Here is a 24,037-nt window from a genome sequence, read left to right as displayed (position 1 = left end):
ACAGCATTCTGCAGCAATACGCCATCCCATCTGGTTTGCACTTAGTGGGACTATCATTTGTTTTTCAACAGGACAATGACCCAACACACCTCCAGGCTGTGTAAGGGCTATTTGACCAAGGAGGAGAGTGATGGAGTGCTGCATCAGATGACCTGGCCTCCACAATCACCTGACCTCAACCCAATTCACACAGTTAAGGAAAAGCAACCAACAACTGCTCCGCATATGTGGGAACTCCAAGACTGTTGGGAAAGCATTCCAGGTGCAGCTGGTTGAGCGAATGCTAAGATTGTGTAAAGCCGTAATCAAGGCAAAGGGTGGCTACTTTGAAGAATCTAAAATCTAAAATATATTTGGATTTGTTTAACACTTTTTTGCTTACTACATGATTCCATATGTGTTATTTCATAGTTTTGATGTCTTTACTATTATTCTACAATGTAGAAAATGTACTTACCTAGATAAATAAAGGTTAAATAAAATAAAGAAATAAAATTAAATAGAATAGTGAAAATAAAGAAAAATCCTTGAATGTGTAGGTGTTTCCAAACTTTTGACTGGTACTGTACATCAACTGCAACCTTAGGAAAATCCGTTGCATTATCATTAACAGGAAACTTCCTCAGTGAAAACAATGTACTGAGCAAATGTCAAATTGGCTTTTTACCAAATTACTGTGTGACAGACCATGTTTTCAACCTGCTCACCCTAATTGACAAACAAAGCAAAACAAAGGTAAAGTCTTCTCATGCTTTGTTGACTTCAGAAAAGCTTTTGAATCAATTTGGCATGAGGGTTTGCTATCCAAATCGATGTAAAGTGGTCTTGGGGGAAAACATACGACATTATAAAATACATATACACAATCAACACAATTACAAATTCCATCTAGACACCGTTGCCCTAGAGCACACAAAAAACGATACATACCTCGGCCTAAACATCAGCGCAGCAGGTAACATTTCAAACATGGGCATGATATTTAAGACCAGACAGCACAAGCCAACTTAGGCAAATGTATAGTGAAATAAAGTTTCACACTGACATTTGATTTTTTTTTTTTAATTGAGAAGCAGTCTACTTCGCACATTAAAGAACTTGCTACAAAGGCAATTATATCTGAGAGACAATGCAAGAAGGGCCTTCAATGACATCAAAATAAAGAGAAAATTCAACACACCAATTAGGATCTGGCTAAAAAGACTTGAATCAGTTATAGAACCCATTACCCTTTATGGTTGTGAGGTCTGCGGATCAGCTCACCAACCATAAATTCACAAAATGGGATAAACACCATATTGAGACTCTGCATGCAGAATTCTGCTAAAATATCCTCAGAGTACAACGTAAAACACCAAATAATGCATGCAAATCAGAATTAGGCCGATACCAGCTAATTATCAAAATCCACAAAAGATCAGTTAAAACTTCTACTTCATCACAATCCCGGATCCGGGAGCACCCCCATCAGTAAAAAAGCTGACTAACATAGCCTAGCATAGCGTCACAAGTAAATACTAGCATCTAAATATCATTAAATCACAAGTCCAAGACACCAGATGAAAGATACACATCTTGTGAATCCAGCCATCATTTCTGATTTTTAAAATGTTTTACAGGGAAGACACAATATGTAAATCTATTAGCTAACCACGATAGCAAAACACACAACTTTTTTTTCTCCACCATTTTTTTCCTGCATAGGTAGCTATCACAATTTCGACCAAATAAAGATATAAATAGCCACTAACCAAGAAACAACTTCATCAGATGACAGTCTGATAACATTTTTATTGTATAGCATATGTTTTGTTAGAAAAATGTGCATATTTCAGGTATAAATCATAGTTTACCATTGCAGCCACCATCACAACTCTCACCAAAGCAACTAGAATAACTATAGAGACCAACGTGAATTAACTAAATGATCATCATAAATCATTTATGAAAAATACACAGCGTACAGCAAATGAAAGACAAAGATCTTGTGAATCCAGCCAATATTTCAGATTTTTTAAGTGTTTTACAGCGAAAACACAATATAGCATTATATTAGCTTACTACAATAGCCAACCACACAACAGCATTGATTCAAGCCAACAATAGCGATAACGAATAAACCAGCAAAAGAGATTAATTTTTTCACTAACCTTCTCAAACTTCAGATGACAGTCCTATAACATCATATTACACAATACATATAGAGTTTGTTCGAAAATGTGCATATTTAGCGGCACAAATCGTGGTTATACAATGAGAATAGTAGCCAAGCTGCCAACAATATGTCGGGAGAAATCTTGGGAGAGGCCTCTAATCTAATCAGTAACTAAATTTAAACTTGACAAAAAATACAGGCTGGACAGCAAATGAAAGATACATTAGTTCTTAATGCAATCGCTGTGTTAGATTTTTAAAATTAACTTTACTACGACATACAGCGTGCGTTAAAAAGAGACCGCACCGAAATTAATGGCGGAATATGAGTTTTACATTTTTCAACAGAACAACGAATTAACATCATAAATAGTTCTTACTTTTTGATGAGCTCCCATCAGAATCTTGGGCAAGTTGTCCTTTTTCCAAAAGAATCGTTGCTCGGTTGTAGATTGTCGCCTTCAACGTTGGAATTAGCAGTAAACATTAGCCATGTGGGCCAGACGTGCCCAACTCCCTAGAACGCAGCACAAATAAATACCAGAAAATCGCAATATACTGATATAAACTGATATAACTCGGTTTAAAATAACAACATTATGATGTCTTTAACACCTATATTGAATAAAATCAGAGCCGGATATATCTAAGGGCTATAACGGGGGCTTTCTAGAACGCCATCCTGAGGTCTGTCTTGCGTCATGGCGAAGGGAAGAAATGGAGGACCCCACGTTGCCAGCCCATTTATAAGGCCTCAGATCTGCCTAGCAACTCCATTTCAATTCTCACTATACGCTGACATCCAGGGGAAGGCGTATGCAGTGCATCTCAACCAATAGAAGACATGCAAATTAATAAACCGACCTCAGAACAGCCTGCAGATTTCAGATTTCTCACTTCCTCATAGGAAAATTGCTCCAACTCGAGTTCTGTTTTACTCACAGATATAATTCAAACGGTTTTAGAAACTAGAGAGTGTTTTCTATCCAATAGTAATAATAATATGCATATTGTACGAGCAAGAATTGAGTACGAGGCAGTTTAATTTGGGAACGAAATTATTACAAATTGCAAACAGCACCCCCTATTGAGAAAAGGTTAAATTCTACAACCACCTAAAAGGAAGTGAGTCCCAAACCTTCCATAACAAAGCCATCACCTACAGAGAGATTAACCTGGAGAAGAGTCCCCTAAACAAGCTGGTCCAAGGGCTCTGTTCACAAACATAAACAGACCCCACAGAGCCCCAGGACAGCAACACAATTAGACCCAAACAAATCATTAGACAACAAAAAGTAAAAAATTACTTTACACATTGGAATGAATTAACAAAAAAACTGAGCAAACTAGAATGATATTTGGCCCTAAACAGTGGTAGAATCCCTGACCACTATGACTGACCCAAAATTAGGGAAAGCTTTGACTATGTATAGACTCAGTGAGCATAGCCTTGCTATTGAGAAAGGTTGCCGTAGAGAGACCTGGCTCTCAAGAGAAGACAGGCTATGTACACACTGCCCACAAAATGGGGAAACTGAGCTGCACTTCCTAACCTCCTGCCAAATGTATGACCATATTAGAGACATATAATTCCATCAGACTACACAGAACTACAAAGAATTCGAAAACAATTCCAATTTTGATAGTATCATATCTATTGCGTGAGATACCACAGTGTGCAATCACAGCAGCAAGATTTGTGACTTGCTGCAACAAGAAAATAGCAACCAGTGAAGAACAAACACCATTGTAAATACAACCCATATATATTTATTTTCCGTTTTGTACTTTAACTATTTGCAAATCTGAAATATCTTTATTCTTTTGGAACTTGTGTGAGTGTAATATTTACTTTTTATTGTTTATTTCACTTTTCTTTATCAATTTCACTTGCTTTGGCAATATAATCATATGTTACCCCATGCCAATAAAGCCCTTTGAATTGAATTGAGAGACAACAACCACTGCCGAACCATGGCTAACTATCTTCCATGCATATTTGATTACTGCCGGTAAACTGATTACAATTATCCGGTGCTGTGGGCGTTTTCATTGTAAATGTTTCACTCCCCAGTTTAACCTGGGAAGAATTAGCTTGCAGTTTTGATTTAATCTCTCTCTCTGTTTCTCTGCATTCTCGTGAAGGCTAGTTTAAGTATCCTTCAAATCACCCTCCTTCCTCTAAACTCTTCTGTCTCTCCCCATCTCCTCCTCCCCTCCCAACCAACTGATTCAAATCACCCCCGATGCTATGCGTATAGTGTGTGTCGGTGTGAGAGCGGAGCGAGAGAACCAGAGATTTGATAGTGCTCAGTCGTGTGGAAGGATTCAAGCCGAGAGACAGGTACCCAGGCCGGGCAAAAGCAGCGGGGGACGCCACGGTAACAGAGATACTTATTTAATCGCCCCCGGTAGAATACAGATGCATGGCACGACAGTTCGTCCCTAAACGTTACCTAGATGCTTGAAAGAGGCTGGTTTAGGCTACCGGATTTTGACGACGGGTCTTTTGAATTGAAACGGTTTTTACTGAGCTTCGCCGGTGAACGGAATAAATTAATGAATACGTTGATAGATGAACGGATGAATGAATATAATTGAAATCCGTGTTTTGTGTCTCCGTCGTTATTAACGATCCCATTCTCAATGGAATGAATGATCAAACGTTGTCGCTCGTGAGCCGCCAGCTCTAAAAGGTAGAAAGAAGCTCTCGCGACTACTGCCTGTTGTTCCAAAGAAAAAACAACTGAAGGTTACAGAAAAATCTGTTTATTTTTTTACGTTTTCGTCTCAAAAGAAATAGCCTTATAAACGCATAGCGCTACTGTTTCGTCATATGATTTGAAATCATGCTGCCCTTTGGCTACTGTAGACTAGATGGGGAGGTCAGTCGTTGTGTAGTAGCAACACGTCGGTTAAATTCAGAGAGCTGAAACCAAGGAAACAGGACACACACTTGAGACACATGATGACAGTCAGGTGTTCTGTTAGCAACCACTCGACTGCAGGTGACCACTGAGAAATATAACATGATGTTATTGCGATACATATTATAACATTATATGCCAAAATGTCTTGAAAGTGACAAATTGAAATGTGCATGCGGTGTGTGTGTTGTAATAGCCTACTGGAATGTGTATGCATGATTTTAATGACAATCCTGTGTGTGTGTTACTTTATAAATGTAGCCTAATTCTTTATAGTTACTAGTTACCTGTCCAAAATTGTAATCAGTAACGCAACTTTTGGATTACACAAACTCAGTAACATAATCTGATTACTTTCAGTTATTTTTAGATTAATTTCCCTTTAAGAGGCATTAGATGAAGACACAAATGAATATTACCAATTGAACGACATCTGTTGCCGGATAAATCGATGTTAGAGTTTACATAGCTGGTGGCCATAAATGGATGTTGGAATTTACTTTATCGGTTGGTTGTGCAGTCTAACCCATTGCTTTCTGATGTAGATAATAGTATGATTAGGCTATAGCCTATCTTTACATTAAAAACCATTGTCTGTCAGATTTCCAGTCGTTCCAATGAGCCTAATTGAATACCGCTTGATCTTCAAGAGTAGGACCTTGAAATATGAAAATATAGATTAGGCAAATTGTTTTACCTGAGCATAACCCCAAAATTAAGGACTTTTTAGCCTACTCTGTTGTTTATCTTCTTGTCATGGAGGACTGCTCTCATGGAATGGCATGGTTTGAGCACTACCGAAAACTGCTTATTTGCATGTGAAAAATTTGTGCCATATGCTGCATTTTCTAAAGGCTTAATGTAACGGATTACAGTTACAGTTTTTTTTGTAGTCATGTTATATTTTATGACTGTCTTTTCATCACTGTTGAAGCACGAAGGCTTATTGTCATGTCATCGTTTAGTTAATGCTATATTAGACCTATCCTTTGTAATAACCATCATCATCATCTTCATTATCGTCAATAGCAGATGTTCAGAAAAAGCTGTTATACAATGAGTAAGGCATATGTCTTATTATTGCCCTATGTAGAGAAATAGGCCTACATTTCATGTTGTGGGCAGCCAAATGTAGCTCTACGTTTGTTTTAACTCAACAACCGGCTAAACAGTTTAACAGTACCCAGGTTAACCATTCTAACAGTTTGCATAAAGTCAAAATGATTGTGTTGGTATTCACACAAGTGGTATAGGCTTCACCACTTGTGACCAAGACAGTTTAGCAGAGGAACCAGTAAAGAGAAAAAAAATGTACTGTCACTCCCACCCTAGCAACACTCCATTTTCTGAACTGTGTTAACTGTGTTAACAGTAACACCACCCAAGTTAAGCCATTTTAAGTTTGCATGGATTAAAATAATGATTTCACACAATGGTACAGTCCATATGACTTACACCATCAAAACGCAAACCCAAACAGTGAGAGTGGCAAACTGATTTGCTCTAGCTGACATTTCAAACTGTCTTGCTCTGACATACGAGGATATTTCAAACACCTGCCTAACTAACTGCCAACTGGCACTTTTTTAAATAATAAAATATGAATCATTCATTCTTTTCAGAGGATCGAGGCTACCTTAGATCAACGGACGAAGTGTAAAGATTGAAGTCTGGTCACGCACATCACGTCCCATCTTCTCCTCTCCTCCTTTTCCCAAGTCCGTTCCTTCAAACAATCACCATCATGGCTTCCAAACTAAACCCGAATGTCTTGTACGTCCAAGAACCGCGGGAGTCGACGTCTTCACAGGAATCTGACCGCCTAGCGCAGCCCGAACCCGGGGAAGAGAGCTCGGATAGCGACGGAGAGACGGACGAGACGGAGCAGAAGCTGATCCGGAAAGTGTCCACGTCAGGACAGTTACGTGCCAAGGTAGGAGAGACACACACACACTTTATTATTTTATTGAACCTTTATTTAAGTAGACAAGTCATTTAAGAACAAATTCTTATTTACAATGAAGGCCTACCCCGGCCAAACCCGGACGAAGCTGGGCCATTTGTGCGCCGCCCTATGGGACTCCCAATCACCACCGGATGTGATACAGCCTGGATTCGAACCAGAGACTGTCGTGACGCCTCTTGCACTGAGATGCAATGCCTTAGACTGCTGCGCCACTCAGGAGCAAGCATGAGTGGCATTATAGGGCATTATAGGCCTATTTTTCTTGTCATCATGAGAGATGAACTGTGGAATTGATCCTGGTTAGGATAGTAGGCCTAGGCTTAATGTTCTGAAAACACACTCACACCCACACACATCATTGGCAACTGATTAGTAACTGATTAATAACAGCGTATTATTGAGTAAGACATCAAGTTTGTTTGAATTTGGTGAATACATTTATAGTGATTGCCGGGTTGAATCGTTACAGTTATTGATCGACAGTCATAGATCATTGTGGATCAATATAAAGCCATAGCTGTCACCTATATGGTGTTGTTTTTATAGTAATCTCATGGCTGTGTTTGTTCCTGAGACAGCTGGTTCAATAAAATTATACCCTATTGACCTATGCCCTTTCCCATAGAGTGCACTTATCCCCATATATTGCACTAACTTTGACCAGAGATATGCAAATAGCCCAGCTGGTAGTTGTTAGAGTATGGTGTTTGCAAATGCCAGGATAGTGGGGCCGATGCCTGATACCACCAATATGTAATAACTTTACGCACGCATGACTGTAAGTCACATTGGATAAAAGCATCTGCTGAATGACATATATATATATATATATATATATATATTTATATTTTATTCTAGTACAGGCTGAATGATTAACTGAATGAACAACAGAGACAGAATGCAATATGGAATTGTATTAAATCGCTTGGGGTATGGCCCCATCTCTGAGGAATACTGATGACAGGTAGCTGATGGAAGGTAGCCTTTTGCTGGGCAGCTGGCATCGAAAACTAAAAAGGTTCGGCACCATCATTTTTTCAACCTTCAGTACTTCTGTCAAATGTGTCTCACGTGATTGAGAGGATCACGTCTGTATCAGCGCAGCCCCTTTAAAGAGCGAAGACCAAAGTGCCTGCTCCACTTACTCATTCGTTGCTCGAGCTATCTGGCTGCATTGTTACCTCCCCACTCATGTTGCACAGAAGTTATCACACTTGAATAATACAACGCGGCATGTAGACATTTTGAAAATGTTTATTACTTTTCGCAAAACAATGTCCATACAGGCTAGAACACCTTTACACAGCGCAAGACGATACTGGTAGCGTCTATCTTTAATTTGTAGGCTAACTTTCCTTGCTAGTTTACAGCTGAATTCACAACCCTAGTACTTTGTTTGGTTGCAAACCATAATGCAATATATGCTGATTTCAAAGCTGATTGTCACCAAAAACTTTATTAATTCACTTCGTTTCCCTCGCCGCCAAAAACGAATTCACTTCTTCGTCTTCCTCACCTCCCATCTGGTTTCCACTAGATTCCATAGCCACAAAGTCATATTCCAAAGCCACGTTCTGCCTGGTGAATTACGTCATTACTTTTTTAAAGAGACACCGCACACTTAAAAAAATATATATATTGCTTCTTCTATGCAAATGTTGACCAGTACAATAAAATAATATGTTCTCCTAGCAGTCTCAATTAAAATAAGTCTGAAATGGAAGGGATTGTTTTGTCATCTGTAGCCCCATGAAATCAGCTAAAACAAGCTCAATATCTCAATGCACGCACACACTCCTATTGAATAATATGCATTCACCTGTATTGTGAAATTACCTAAGATACATCTTGATTTACCCAGTTCATCAATAGAGATGTACCATTCAAATCAATTATTATCATTATGTTGTTTTGTAGTTAGGTTGGTAAAAACAAAGTCAGATTGATTGTATGATTGATTAATTAATGCATACATGGCTGTCTCTGAAAAATGTGCAGAAACATTTTCAAACGTAATGATATTGAACAGAGCAGTAGCTGAGTTCATCTGTCTGGATGATGTGCCATTGTGTGACTTTGGCTAATACGCCTTCTTTTTTGTTTGTTGTGGTATCGTTTTGTTATCGTTTTGGTATCGAGTATCGTGATCGAGTATTGCGATACTTAACCTGAGCTGTATTCGAATACTCATACTAACTGCACTAACTATACTATTTGTGAAGTAAATTGAGTATGTAGTATGCTTATTGGTCATAGTATGGATACAGTTAGTATGCCAAAAGTGTGCAGATGTCGTACTAAATTCACCAAAATACGAAGTATACAAGCAGTGGACACTATTTCCGTGCTTTTAATAATGCAATTCTTCAGAAAGTGGGCGTGGCTTCACAACGTTTTCAGATTTTAAGAAAATGGAGGAAAATATGCAGCTGAAGTCCGACTAGAGCGGATACAAATTCATTGCTTTAACTAACTTATGACAAATGTTAAGAAAATGTTGAACAATGTAATAAAGTAACGTTACGTAATAAAGTTACGTTACACATTATGTTGGCTGACAGTTTGTTAGCTACGCTATCCTTACGAACCGCACAGCATATCATTACAGCAGTATGTACCGGTATGTTAGCTAGCTACCTAACGTTAGTTGGCTACTAATACACCAGTATATTAACTATATGCTATCTAACTAACTACCCAACGTTTATTGACTTGATTATTCACATCATTCTTAGCTTAGCTACGTGGTAAAATCGTTGTGCTTTCTTAATGGACATTGTTAATTCGCTCTGGCTATCTACTCCGATTTCAGAGCAGTAGGCAGCATATAGTCATTTAGTATGTAGTATACAGTATGTTAGTATGGGTATTTGAACACAGCTCTGTTATTGATATCGAAGTCAAAATTCTGGTATCGTGACAACACTAGGTTGTATTGATGATTGGTTAGATAATCGTTAGGTTGTACGATAATAGCACAGGAGCTACAGTAGCTAATATCAAAGCCTAGATTGGATTGCAAGTTGTCAATCAAATAGGCCATGCAATGCGGAACCATGCCTAAAATAGTGTGTGTGTGTGTGTGTGTGTGTGTGTGTGTGTGTGTGTGTGTGTGTGTGTGTGTGTGTGTGTGTGTGTGTGTGTGTGTGTGTGTGTGTGTGTGTGTGTGTGTGTGTGTGAGAGAGAGAGATTATTAGATTGTGTTTCCTGAAGTCACATGACTCAGATTAACCTAGTCATAGACCTGAGAATTTGGCCCCTTATAACTATAGGCTGATTGGATTAGAACTGTGTGTGTGTGTATATGCGTGCATGTGTGTTTGTCTGTGAAAATGAGCACTGATTTGTTTCAACAAAACAGATACAGTATGCTAATTAATGGCAAACACAAACAATATCCCTTTCTCTCTCTACTCTCTTTTTGTCTCTCTCTCCCAACTCCTTCCCTCCCTCCTGGATCTATCCCCCCTTCTCTCTCTCTCTCTCTCTCTCTCTCTCTCTCTCTCTCTCTCTCTCTCTCTCTCTCCCCTTCTCCCGCTCTCCCTCCCTTTCCCATCTTTCTCCCCCCCTCTCTCTCTCTCTCTCTTTCTCTCTGTTTCTTTCCTCTTTCCTCCACGCCCTCAGTAGTCCCCAGTGTATTTGCATCATGCTCGTTAGCTCAGAGCTAAGTGTTATTAGCCTTGACATGTCACCCAGACATGATTAAATTAAACCATTAACAAACACACAAACTCAAACATTAACACTACAACTACGACAGTCAGCCCCAAAATGGTTAGAGTGGTTAGGGTTTTCCCTAGGTCGAATCGGTGCTTAGGCCTCAAGGGATTGTTGGTTTCCAGGGTTACCAGAAGAGTGTCTAAGTAGGTAGGGGTAACAGTAGGAACCAGTAGGAACCCATTTTTTACCCATAGCTTATGTTTAGGTTTATTAGAACATCATAGTACATATGCAGAAACATACATAAAATGTGATGTCATATAATATATATATATATTACAAAAAAGTGAAATTATAACATCAGCCTAAGTGCATCGTCAATAATTCACATGTATTTATTGGCTTCCAAGCTTAGTGTGCTAGTACTGGAGAATATAGAATACTGTAAGTCGAATGTATTGGGGAACTCGAATGTGAGGTGTGGAATAGGGAAAACACTAGGGGGGAGGGGAAACAATAGGGTGAGGGGGGTATTGTTCAGTAAACCTATGACAGTGAGGGGGGAGGGAGGATGGAGGCAGAGTGCTTACAGAGTTGCCTACAGGTAACAGGTGTGTGTGTGTGTATGTACACGAACAGGTGTCCTGTCTTCCAAGGGGCCCTGTTGTCATCTGTTCTGAGTAGGGCTGTGATGGTCATGGAATTTTGGATGATGGTTTTTGGCCAGCCAAATGACAGCGATCACTGTAATAACTGTTCGAATAGCCCCAAAAATATATAGCAAAAAATATACAGTCAAAAATTTGGACACACCTACTCATTCAAGGGTTTTTCTTTATAGAATAATAGTGAAGACATCAAAACTATGAAATAACATATGGATTCATGTAATAACCAAAAAAGTGTTAACCAAATCAAAATATATTTTATATTTGAGATTCTTCGAAGTAGCCACCCTTTGCCTTGATGACAGCTTTACACACGCTTGGCGTTCTCTCAACCAGCTTCACCTGGAATGCTTTTCCAACAGTCTTGAAGGAGTTCCTACATATGCTGAGCACTTGTTGGTTGCTTTTCCTTCACTCTGCGGTACAACTCATTCCAATCCATCTCAATTGGTTTGAGGTCGGGTGATTGTGGAGGCCATCACTCTCCTTCTTGGTCAAATCGGCTTCCTATTCCGCAACAAAGCATCCTTCACTCATGCTGCCAAACATACCCTTGTAAAACTGACCATCCTACCAATCCTCGACTTCGGTGATGTCATTTACAAAATAGCCTCCAAAACCCTACTCAATAAATTGGATGCAGTCTATCACAGTGCCATCCGTTTTGTCACCAAAGCCCCATATACTACCCACCACTGCGACCTGTACGCTCTCGTTGGCTGGCCCTCGCTTCACACTCGTCGCCAAACCCACTGGCTCCAGGTCATCTACAAGACCCTGCTAGGTAAAGTCCCCCCTTATCTCAGCTCGCTGGTCACCATAGCAACGCCCACCCGTAGCACGCGCTCCAGCAGGTATATCTCTCTGGTCACCCCCAAAACCAATTCTTCCTTTGGCCGCCTCTCCTTCCAGTTCTCTGCTGCCAATGACTGGAACGAACTACAAAAATCTCTGAAACTGGAAACACTTATCTCCCTCACTAGCTTTAAGCACCAGCTGTCAGAGCAGCTCATAGATTACTGCACCTGTACATAGCCCATCTATAATTTAGCCCAAACAACTACCTCTTTACCTACTGTATTTATTTATTTTGCTCCTTTGCACCCCATTATTTCTATCTCTACTTTGCACCTTCTTCCACTGCAAACCAACCATTCCAGTGTTTTTTTACTTGCTATATTGTATTTACTTCGTCACCATGGCCTTTTTTATATTTTTATTTATTAATATATTTTATTTGCCTTCACCTCCCTTATCTCACCTCACTTGCTCACATTGTATATAGACTTATTTTTCACTGTATTATTGACTGTATGTTTGTTCTACTCCATGTGTAACTATGTGTTGTTGTATGTATCGAACTGCTTTGCTTTATCTTGGCCAGGTCGCAATTGTAAATGAGAACGTGTTCTCAATTTGCCTACCTGGTTAAATAAAGGTGAAATTAAATTTAAAAAAAAAAATAGCCCTTACACAGCCTGGAGGTGTATTAAGTCATTGTCCTGTTGAAAAAAAATGTAAAGTCCCACTAAGCGCAAACCAGAGGGGATGGCGTATCGCTGCAGAATAATGTGGTAGCCATGCTGGTTAAGTGTGCCTTGAATTCTAAATAAATCACTAACATGTCTCCAGAAAGTACCCCCACACCATCACACCTCCTCCTCCATGCTTCACGGTGGGAACCACACATGCAGAGATCATCCGTTTACTTACTCTGCATCTCACAAAGACACGGTGGTTGGAACCAAAAATCTCAAATTTGGACTCATCAGACCAAAGGACAGATTTCCACTGGTCTAATGGCCATTGCTCGTGTTTCTTGGCCCAAGCAAGTCTCTTCTTATTATTGGTGTCCTTTAGTAGTGGTTTCTTTACAGCAATTCGACCATGAAGGCCTGATTCACGCAGTCTCCTCTGAACAGTTGATGTTGAGATGTGTCTGTTACTTGAACTCTGTGAAGAATTTATTTGGGCTGCAATTTCTGAGGTTGGTAACTTATCCTCTGCAGCAGAGGAAACTTTGGTTATTCCTTTCCTGTGGTGGTCCTCATGAGAGCCAGTTTCATCATAGCGCTTGATGGTTTTTGCGACTGCACTTAAAATGTTCCAGATTGACTGACCTTCATGTCTTAAAGTAATGATGGACTGTCATTTCTCTTTACTTATTTGAGCTGCTCTTGTCATAATATGGACTTGGTCTTATACCAAATAGGGCTATCTTCTGTATAGAATCCCTATCTTGTCACAACACAACTGATTGGCTCAAAGTGTGCAAAGCTGTCATCAAGACAAAGGGTGGCTACTTTAAAGAATCTCAAATATAAAATATATTTTTGTTTAACACTTTTTTGGTTACTACATGATTCCATATGTGTTATTTCATAGGATGGTTATCTTCACTCTTATTCTTATTATTCTAGAATGTAGAAAATAGTAAAAATAAAGAAAAACCCTTGAATGAGTAGGTGTGTCCAAACTTTTGACCGGTACTGTATATTATACAGATGCACATTTTCTTCTCTCCTCCTGACTGCATGTGCTGCCATAGAAATAGAATGAATAGTATGGGCGTCATCATTCTCGCCAATGATGGGATAATGGTTGGACTGGCCATTGCGAGTTTACCCATATGAGCAAAGCTGGGAATAAAACTACGAAGTAAAGCAGGAAGAGTAGCCATCAATGTGCTGTGATTGTTTTTATTTAACTAAACTGACATTACAGAGCCACATCAGTTAAAGCTAGACTCAGCAATATGACGCAGTTGCAGAAAGTAAACATTATAGTGGGTCAATTTCCCCAACAACTAAGAGTGTTCAAGAGCGAGGCTCAACTTCTCAGATGTTTTGGTGCCCTAGCTACCACGCTGTAACAGCATGAAGCGAACCCATACACATGTGCAGATACTGTGTGTGACTGTGTGAGAGCGAAGTCTTGCATCTTGCTCATCTCAATATCTGCGGTGCTGCTCGTGCAACGTCATTTCGTTGAGTCTACCCTTAACATAGTTTGAATTAACATTATACATTAACATGGAATGCAGAATCTTTGCTACAACACCTTGCTTGTTTCAGCAAGGAGCAACAAAGTTTCATCACGCTGTTAAGAGTCCATGTTACAGCAGAAACGAACTCAACTGCACGAATACCCAGCAGTTCCGTCTTTAGTAAGCTGTTCATTTTTAAACGGCTATGACGGTTATTTTATTTTCATGACGGTCTTCATCCATAACCATAGGTTACGTAAGTGATAATCAACAAGAGGCTATGCATTCTATAGAAAATAATGAACGACGTGGAAGGTGTGTTCAACGACACGCTATAGCTGAGTGGAACTCACCTTCCATGGAGTTAAATTATTTTCCAGAGAACGCATAGAGCCACAAATTGATTATCCCTTTTATACCATGGCTGTAATTGTAACACATTTGCTGCTAGAAATGTGTTCAACATCCATTGAAGTAGTTAGCAAGTTTACTAGAGAGTGACAGTAGTTGCCTTGGTAACCAAGTTTAGCTAACTAGCTAACTAAACCATCATTCCTAGCTTCGAATTCAACAATGCCAGAAATGTTTTCAATTCGACTTTTGCTTTCAAAAGCAGCTCAAACATAGAACATGTAAGAAGGAACCATAGACATTGAATTCTACCGTGCAAATATATCGTGCGTTATATAGGGAAATAATGCACGCTCTAGAATGCCCTTCAAGCCATTCAGAAAGGAGTATTCAATAATGTCATGGTATAAACGGTTATACAGTAATTGTGCCAGCACTAGTTCCTAGTCAACGCTCTTTATTACTCTCTATCTCTTTATCACTCTCTTCTTCTCTTTCGCTCTCTTTCTCTCTCTTTTTCTCTCTCTCTTCCTCCGGGTATATAAAGCCTTATACTTTTTATTTACTGCTGTTTTGGCTTTTGTTTACCTTGCCCCCATTTGGTCTGACAAAAAAGAAGACAACACACACACATGCACACACACGCACACGCACACACACAGAGACAGAGAAAAGGGCAGTTCCCTAATTAGGATTTTCACAAGGTACACAAGAAAGACCTCTAGAAGAAGAGGTGAAAGAAGGGATGTACATATCCCTCTTTCTATCTCTCTGTCTCTCTCTCTTTCCTTTCTCTCCTTTTCTTTCTTTCTCTCTATCTCTCTTACTGTCTTCATCTCTCTCTCTCTCCGAGGGCTGAATTATAGCTATAGTGTGACATGAGTGTGTGGGATGATACTGCATGTAGGAAGATGGGGATTTGTGTGTGTCTGTGTGTGGTGCATGTACGCGTGTGTAGGCGTGTGGTGAGTGTGTGTCCGTGCATGTGTATGTGTGTGTGTGTGTGTAGCTCAGTGATAGAGTGATGGTGTGTGATTTATAGCTCTGGCCTGATTCAGCTTTGTGGGTCAATACCTGGGGAGATGAAAGAGAGATGGAGAGAGAAAGAGGAGAGAGGAGCAGTGACTGAGAAAACAGGGAGAGAGAGAGAGGGAGGGACCAAATCTATCCAGATATCAAACGTAAATTCAGTTTCCATTAACCGTCCCTGTTAGATAGACAACATATTGATAATCTATAGCATGTTCTGATGTTTAATATGTTAAACTGATATAGACTATCTTATAAACTGTGAATGATTGATTATCATTGATAGACAGGGTTGGGCCAGTCATCAGAGAAGACACACACGTCTCCATCCCTGTCTGTTCTTTGTTAACTGGAGCCTCCCAACCTCGTTTCTATTGATTGGCTGTCAGGTCTACCTGGAGTCATCATCTGTCCAATGAGAACACTGGACATTATGGAATGTTGGGAAATGACAAGCCTTGTATCAAGTATCAATAGTTCTCTCTCTCTCTCTCTCTCTCTCGCTCTCTCTCTCTCTCTCTCTCTCTCTCTCTCTCTCTCTCTCTCTCTCTCGCTCTCTCTATCTCTCTCTCTCTCTCTCTCTCTCTCTCTCTCTCTCTCTCTCCCTCTCTCTCATTTTAATTCAATGTGCTGTATTGGCTTTTTATCTCTCCTCTCCTCATCTCCCTATCCTATCATCTTCTCGTTTCTCCTCTCTTCCTCACCTTTCATCTCCACCCTCTCATCTCCTCTCTCTCTTCCTCTTCTCTCCTCTCGCTCTTCCTCTCCTCCTCTGTGTAATTTCAAAACAACATTAGGGTAGCATCTTCCATCATTAGACTGACAGACCATTAGAGAAAGGACAGCCACTGGACCAGGGAGATAGGGAGAGAAAGGAGAGAGGAGCTAGAGAGACAGAAAGAGAGAAGGAGAAGAGAGCGAGGGAGGGAGGGGGTTTTACGAGAAGGCGAACAGAGATGACACGCAGTGGGACAGAACAGGGGAGAGAAGGAGGAGAGGAGAGAGATAAGGACGGAGGGAGACAAAGGGAGACAAAGAGAAGATGTGTGTGTGGATAATGACAGGAGAAAGAGAAGCGATAAAGACAGACAGAAAGACAGAAACACTCCCTCCCTCTGTGTGATACTATACCAACCTGATGAGTAATTCACAGACTTCCTGCATCTCAAATGGCACCCTGTTCCCTACATTGTGCACTACTTTTGAACAGGGCCCATAGGGGATACCTTATTACGTTATTATATATGATTGTGCGTAATTAGTGTACAAAACATTCGGAACACTTTCCTAATATTAATTTGCTGCCACTTTTGCCCTCAGAACAGCCTCAGTTCGTCAGGGCATGGACTCTACAAGGTGTTGAAAGCGTTCTACAGGGATGCTGGGCCATGTTGATCCCAATGCTGCCCACAGTTGTGTCAAGTTGGCTGGATGTACTTTGGGTGGCGGAGCATTCTTGACACACACAGGAAACTGTTGAGCGTGGAAGAATCTGGCAGCGTTGCAGTTCTTGACACACTCAAACCAGTGTGCCTGGCACCTACTACCATACCCCGTTCAAAGACACTTCAATATTTTGTCTTGCCCATTCAGCCTCTGAATGGCACACTTACACAATCCATGTCTCAATTGTCTCAAGGGATAACAATCCTTCTTTAACCTGTCTCCTCTCCTTCATCTACACTGATTGAAATGGATTTAACAGGCGACATTTGTAAGGGATCATAGCTTTTCACCTGGATTCACCTGGTCAGTCTATGTCATAGAAAGAGCAGGTGTTCCTAATGTTTTGTACACTCAGTGTAACGGGTATAGGACGCCATTTGGGATGAATCCTTGGGCAAATCTGCTGTGTGTGTGTGTGTGTGTGTGTGTGCGCGCACTGAGTCAGAAAAGACAAGCCTAGGGACATGGAGCTGTGCTATTCTTTATAGACACACTCTCTCTCGCTCTCTCTCTCTCTCTCTCTCTCTGTCTCTCTCCTTCGACTATATCAGAAAAATATATAATATCAGAGAACACATTAGATTCACACAGGGAAATGGATGAGAGAGAGAGAGAGATTCAGAGAGAGAGAGATTCAGAGAGAGAGAGAGAGAGATTCAGAGAGAGAGAGAGATTCAGAGAGAGAGAGATTCAGAGAGAGAGAGAGAGAAATTCAGAGAGGGAAGTGCATAATAAATAGATACTGTATATAGCCTTTAGGCCCTATACTGTATGCATTGTGCTTTAGACTTTAGTACTTCTCTCTTTCTCTCTGTCTCTCTCTGTTAGAGACATACTGGGCTCCTTCCCTCTATTTCGCCATCAGAGAGATTTCTGGTCATTAGAGTCACAGTAGATTCAAACAGGGAAATTCATAAGAAATAGATACTGTATATATAGCCTTTAGGCTCTATACTGTATGCATTGTGCATTACACTTTAGTATCTCTCTCTCAATCTCTCTTTCTCTTCTCTCTCTATCTCTCGCTCTCTTTTTTTTCACTCTCTCTTTCTCTTCCCGGAGGTAATAGCTGGAAGCGCACAGTTCTGCACACAGCCATTCCTCAATACGAAACCTCAGCCAAAAATCCACAGACACACACCCCCCCCAAACCACCCCCAAATTGCCTTACTGCGTTATACCAAGAAAATCACCACCTCAGACTTGAACCCCAAAATCCACTTCCCTCCACTAACTGATCAACCAGCTATTGTCTGAGTGTGTGTGTTTGTGTGTCTGTCTGTAACCCGGCAACAACAACTTCATAGATTTTTTTTTCTTCCTGTCAGCGTTGCATTTCTATTTCCAGTAACTTCAGATTCAAAAATAGAAAATAGCAATCAACTGACACTACTACTAGGACTTGCCTAAAGCAGTGGTTTTCAACCTTCTGCTCGGGGGCCCCCAGACATTTCACAGTTATGTTGTAGCCCTGACGTAGCTCACCTGATTCACCTAGTCAAGGGCTTTATGACTGGTTGCCGAGTTGTTCTAGCTGAGGAATAGTTCAAATACATGGAACGGCTGGGGGTCCCCGAGGAGAGGTTTGCAAACCCCTTGCATAAAGGGCATGACAGTTAGCCAGGCCATAGAATGACAATAACTAAAATGGACATTCCCATTCAATACTGAACAATCTGTAGACCTACATGTATATCTAAATCTTTGGCTGTGGTATAATGTGAAGACATTGTTTACAAGACTTCTAATTCTTTCAATCTAAATGTGTTTGTCTACAAATATTATACCTTCTCTGTAGATCTCTCCTCATGAAATACTGTCGTCAGTTTATTTCGAAAGAGCTTTGTTGAGACGAATGTTAAGGTTCAGCACGGTTTGTCTGTTTCTGTATTGTGCTTCTGAGCTACTGAATAGAACTCTTTATGACCTTGTTCTATACCGTAGATTCTGGAAACTCTCTCTCCCTCTCTCTCTCTCTCTCTCTCGCTTTCTCTCTCTCTCTCTCTCTCTCTCTCTCTCTCTCTCTCTCGCTCTCGCTCTCGCTCTCGCTCTCTCTCTCTCTCTCTCTCTCTCTCTCTCTCTCTCTCTCTCTCTCTCTCTCTCTCTCTCTCTCTCTCTCTCTCTCTCTCTCTCTCTCTCTCTCTCTCCGGAAGCAGCCAGGTCCTCGTGGTACAATGGCGTCTGATTGCACTTGACCTATTTCTGTCTTTCTTTTGTCTCTCTATTTTTCCCTCTTCTTATTTTCCATTGTCCAAGGGCCAACATCTCCCAAACACAAGTATGTGGGTGCACACATATACACAAACACACACACACACACACACACACACACACACACACATACACGCATACACACACACACACACACACACACACACACACACACACACACACACACACACACACACACACACACACACACACACACACACATACACGCATACACACACACGCACATATACACAGTGTCTACGCTTAACATTTAATTGGCAGATGTGTCTTTTCAGCGGTGACTCTCTCCTCCTAATCCTTCCTTCCAGATACGCCAACGCTGCGTTCCAAATGGCTCCCCATTATTATATAGCGCCCCTTTTTCTGGTCAAAAGCAGTGCTCTATATAGGGGATAGGGTGCCATTTCACACACAAGTGGATCTTTAATTCAGGAGAGAAAGGACTGTTGATGTTTCTACAGCAGAGAGTGAACACACACGCAAGTACACACTCACACATGCAAGCACACACACACACGCACACCTGATCTGGTTTGGATCGAAACACTGTCAATAAAACAGTGAATTGGGAGCATAAACATTGTGCGGGACTTCCTGTTCGTCACAAGTATGCTTCATTAGCCCAGCACTTACGTTTTAAAGGATGTGCTTATGACCACAAACTTTTCCTGAGTTTCGAAATGACCATGATTGCCTTACTTGACTTAGAAAGTGTCTCAAAAGAGTGTGTGTGTGCATGCGCGTGCGTGTGTGTGCAGCTTCCACGTTCAAGAGGTTTCTGAGCAGCAGACAAAATGCCAGAGAGACTATTTTTAGGGTGAGCCAGAAAGAGAGAGAAAGAAAAGAGAAAGGAAGAAAAGAGAGAGAACGAAAATAAAGCGAGAGAGGCAAAAATAAATGGAGACGGACGGAGAAAGTACGAGAGACAATACAGAAAGCGAGGCAAATTGACAGTGTGAGAAAATAGAGCGAGGAAGGAAGTGTATGACACCAGTCCCTTCTTGTTTTTCTTCTGTTCTTCTTGTAAATGGACTATGCTCGCAAAGGAGAACAAACTCGATACAAACTACCTCACAACTCAGATGGGAACAGCTTGTGTGTCTCATTACGAAAGATCGATTACGAACGTTAAAATAGGTGCACAAAGTGTATGTGCTGCTATCAATCAGTCAATCTTTGCCTGTGTGCCAGTCCGTCTGTCAGTCTATCCATCCATTGGTGCGTCACTCCCTCCCTCCCACCATCCCTTCCTCTATCCCTCCATCCATCCCTCCATCCATTTGTTGCTCTCTAAGATGGTGGCGTTCTTCATGCTAAGCCCATCATGGACGAGGTATTCCCACCGCTCCCATCCATCACCATTAGCAACCAAACGGAAATGATCGGGAACGATGCTGACCCACATGATGCACACTCATCCATCTACAACACAAACACATGCGTATGTGTTTGTGTGTGTGTTTGTGTGTATATGTGTGTGTGTGTGTGCGTGTATCATCCATCTCTAACAAATGCCTAGATGGCCATGGTAGAAAAGACACCAATCTACAACAAATGCCTTTAGGGGATTGGAAGTGAATAGACACTAGACAACCATGGCAGAAAGGACAGAATTAGGGTTTCAAACCAGGAAATTGCCTATAAGAAAGAACAGGAGCTTTCAGCTCTTTTATAACTTTTGTTATTTTTGCTTTTTAAGATTTTAATTTTATATTATTTAACCTTTATTTCACTAGGCAAGTCAGTTAAGAACAAATTCTTATTTACAATGACGGCCTACCAAAAGGCAAAAGACCTCCTGCGGGGACAAGGGCTGGGATTCAAAAAATATAAATATAGGAACAACATACATCACGACAAGAGAGACAACACAACACTACATAAAGAGAGACCTAAGACAACAACATAGCAAGGCAGCAACACATGACAACACGGCATGGTAGCAACACAACATGACAACAACATGCAGCAACACAACATTGGAGTGGCACAAAACACGGTACAAACATTATTGAGCACAGACAACAGCACAAAGGGCAAGAAGATAGAGACAAGATTAAAGTTAGGGTTGTCACTAGATGCTAGAAAAGCATCTAGTGTTCCTTCTTTTCGAATGGCATCTTTTCCTCCATTCGGGAAAACTCCGAACACACTCAGAACCTGTGCTCTAAAGAGAAAAGGAACAAATGATAATACTTGAATGTTTCTACTAAGGAAGAAGTACTAAAGTCTAATGCACAACGCATAAAATCCCTAACGGTAATATATTCATTTCTCATGCAATTCTCTGTCTAAGAGAAAGACAGAGAGAAAGTTAGGACATCTGCTCTAAGGAAGATACACTAAAGTGTAATGCACAATGCATTTAGAGGCTAAAGGTTGTAAACAGAGCCGAGACGATAAACTGAAAATGAGCAACACCGACCACACCGCTCACTTATCGCAAGCATTCTGCGGTTTGCAACTGCACTTGGGAGCAAAGATCATGCTTTTTGGAGAGATGTCCTCTGGTCTGATGAAACAAAAATAGAACTGTTTGGCCATAATGACCCTTGTTATGTTTGGAGGAAAAAGGGGGAGACTTGCAAGCCGAAGAACACCATCCCAACCGTGAAGCACGGGGGTGGCAGCATCGTGTTGTGGGGGTGCTTTGCTGCATGAGGGACTGGTGCACTTCACAAAATAGAATGGCATCATGAGGATGGAAAATGATGTGGATATATTGAAGTAACATCTCAAGACATCAGTCAGGAAGTTAAAGCTTGGTCGCAAATGGGTCTTCCAAATTAACAGTGACCCCAAGCATACTTCCAAAGTTGTGGCAAAATGGCTTAAGGACAACAAAGTCAAGGTATTGGAGTGACCATCACAAAGCCCTGATCTTAATCCTATAGAAAATGTGTGGGCAGAACTGAAAAGGCGTGTGCGAGCAACGAGGCCTACAAATTTGACCAGTTCTGTCAGGAGGAATGGGCCAAAATTCACCCAACTTATTGAGGGAAGCTTGTGGAAGGCTACCCAAAACGTTTGACCCAAGTTAAACAATTTAAAGGCAATGCTACCAAATACTAATTGAGTGTATGTAAACTTCTGACCCACTGGGAATGTGATGAAAGAAATAATAGCTGAAATAAATCATTCTCTCTATTATTATTCTGACATTTCACATTCTTAAAGTAAAGTGGTGATCCTAACTGACCGAAGACAGGGAATTTTTACTAGGATTAAATGTCAGGAATTGTGAAAAAATTAGTTTAAATGTTTTTGGCTGAGGTGTATGTAAACTTCTGACTTCAACTGTATATGTTTCTTATGAATTTCCCTGTCTGAATCTACTGTGACTCTAATGTCCGGAAACTCTCACTTTTTCCTGTGAAAACCCCTTGCATCTCTGTCTCTAAACCAAGTGCATCTCTGTCTCTACCTCCCCTGTCTTGGAGTGACACATCTCTCTCTCTCTCTCTCTCTCTCTCTCTCTCTCTCTCTCTCTCTCTCTCCTCTCTCTCTCTCTCTCTCTCTCTCTCTCTCTCTCCTCTCTCTCCTCCTCTCTCTCTCTCTCTCTCTCTCTCTCTCTCTCTCTCTCTCTCTCTCTCTCTCACTCTCTCTCTCTCTCTCTCTCTCTCTTAGTCTGGCAGTATGAGCTGAGAAGATGCTGAGATTCTGCCTGTGTTTTCCCTGGCTATCCATTTCCCTGTCTGAATCTACTGTCTAATGTGTTCTCTAATAGTATGTGTTTTCCTGAAATAAGAGAGTGTGTGTCTATAGAGAATAGCACAGCTCCATGCCTGCAAGCTTGTCTTTTCTGAGAGAGAGAGACAGAGAGAGAGCGAGAGAAAGAAAGAGAGAGAGAGAGAGGCCAATAGCTAATGAATACTCTCCATTGGTGTTTTTCTAAAGTATATCTTTCTACAGGTAGCCTAACTGCCAAAATACAGTAAACACTTGAGTAAATGAGGGATACAACGTATTATTTTGGCTACCATGGCTAGACGAAGAGATCTCAGTGACTTTGAAAGAGGTGTCTCAAAGGAGCACAGGGGGTTTAATAAAGAGTATGTGTATCAGTCACTTATGGTAAATTCTGGAGCGGCGCCTGAGACAGCGTTTTCCACCACCATCAACAAAATACCAAATGATGGAATTTCTCGTGGAAGAATGGCATCGCATCCCTCCCATAGAGTTCCAGAAACGTGTAGAATCTATGCCATGGTGCACTGAAACTGTTCTGCCCGCTTGTGATGGCCCAACGTCTTATTAAGACACTTTGTGTTTCCTTTATTTTGGCAGTTACCTGTACAAGGACTTTTTATTAATGTAGCCCAGGATTGCCCCTCTCCTCCCTCCTCAACTGTCCTCTCCTCACCCCCTTCCGCTCCCTCTCTTTCCTAAGCACCTCATCCCTCTCTCCCCTCTTCACCCCTTCTCTCCCTTCTCCGATTGATGCGAGAGAAACTCTCTCAAGTGTTACAATCACTGCCATCTTGTGAACGGTAGAAACAATTTAGAAAGGAGAAAGAGAATAATATGTGATTGGCTAGATCTGTCTAACAGCTGCGTTGGCAGATAGATGGATGGGTGGATAGAAAGATAGATATGGAGGTAGGTAGGTAGGTAGGTG

At 40.9% G+C, this 24,037-nt stretch overlaps 1 protein-coding gene across 1 annotated transcript in view; it reads left to right on the top strand.

Annotated features, from left to right (window-relative positions):
* Positions 1 to 4,370: 4,370 nt before the first annotated feature.
* si:dkey-172j4.3 (diacylglycerol kinase delta) overlaps positions 4,371 to 24,037 on the top strand; it is a 115,229-nt gene continuing 95,562 nt past the window's right edge. Inside the window, exons 1-2 of the mRNA XM_055938553.1 lie at positions 4,371 to 4,535; positions 6,704 to 7,014. Coding sequence (XP_055794528.1) covers positions 6,826 to 7,014 — 189 coding nt within the window. The 5' untranslated portion in view covers positions 4,371 to 4,535; positions 6,704 to 6,825. The remainder of the gene's footprint in view (positions 4,536 to 6,703; positions 7,015 to 24,037) is intronic.

Source organism: Salvelinus fontinalis, chromosome 11, assembly GCF_029448725.1.
Source record: "Salvelinus fontinalis isolate EN_2023a chromosome 11, ASM2944872v1, whole genome shotgun sequence".
NCBI classification, from domain to species: domain Eukaryota; kingdom Metazoa; phylum Chordata; class Actinopteri; order Salmoniformes; family Salmonidae; genus Salvelinus; species Salvelinus fontinalis.
The sequence above is the reverse complement of the archived record's forward strand: the minus strand, read 5'-3'. Positions and strand labels throughout refer to the sequence as shown.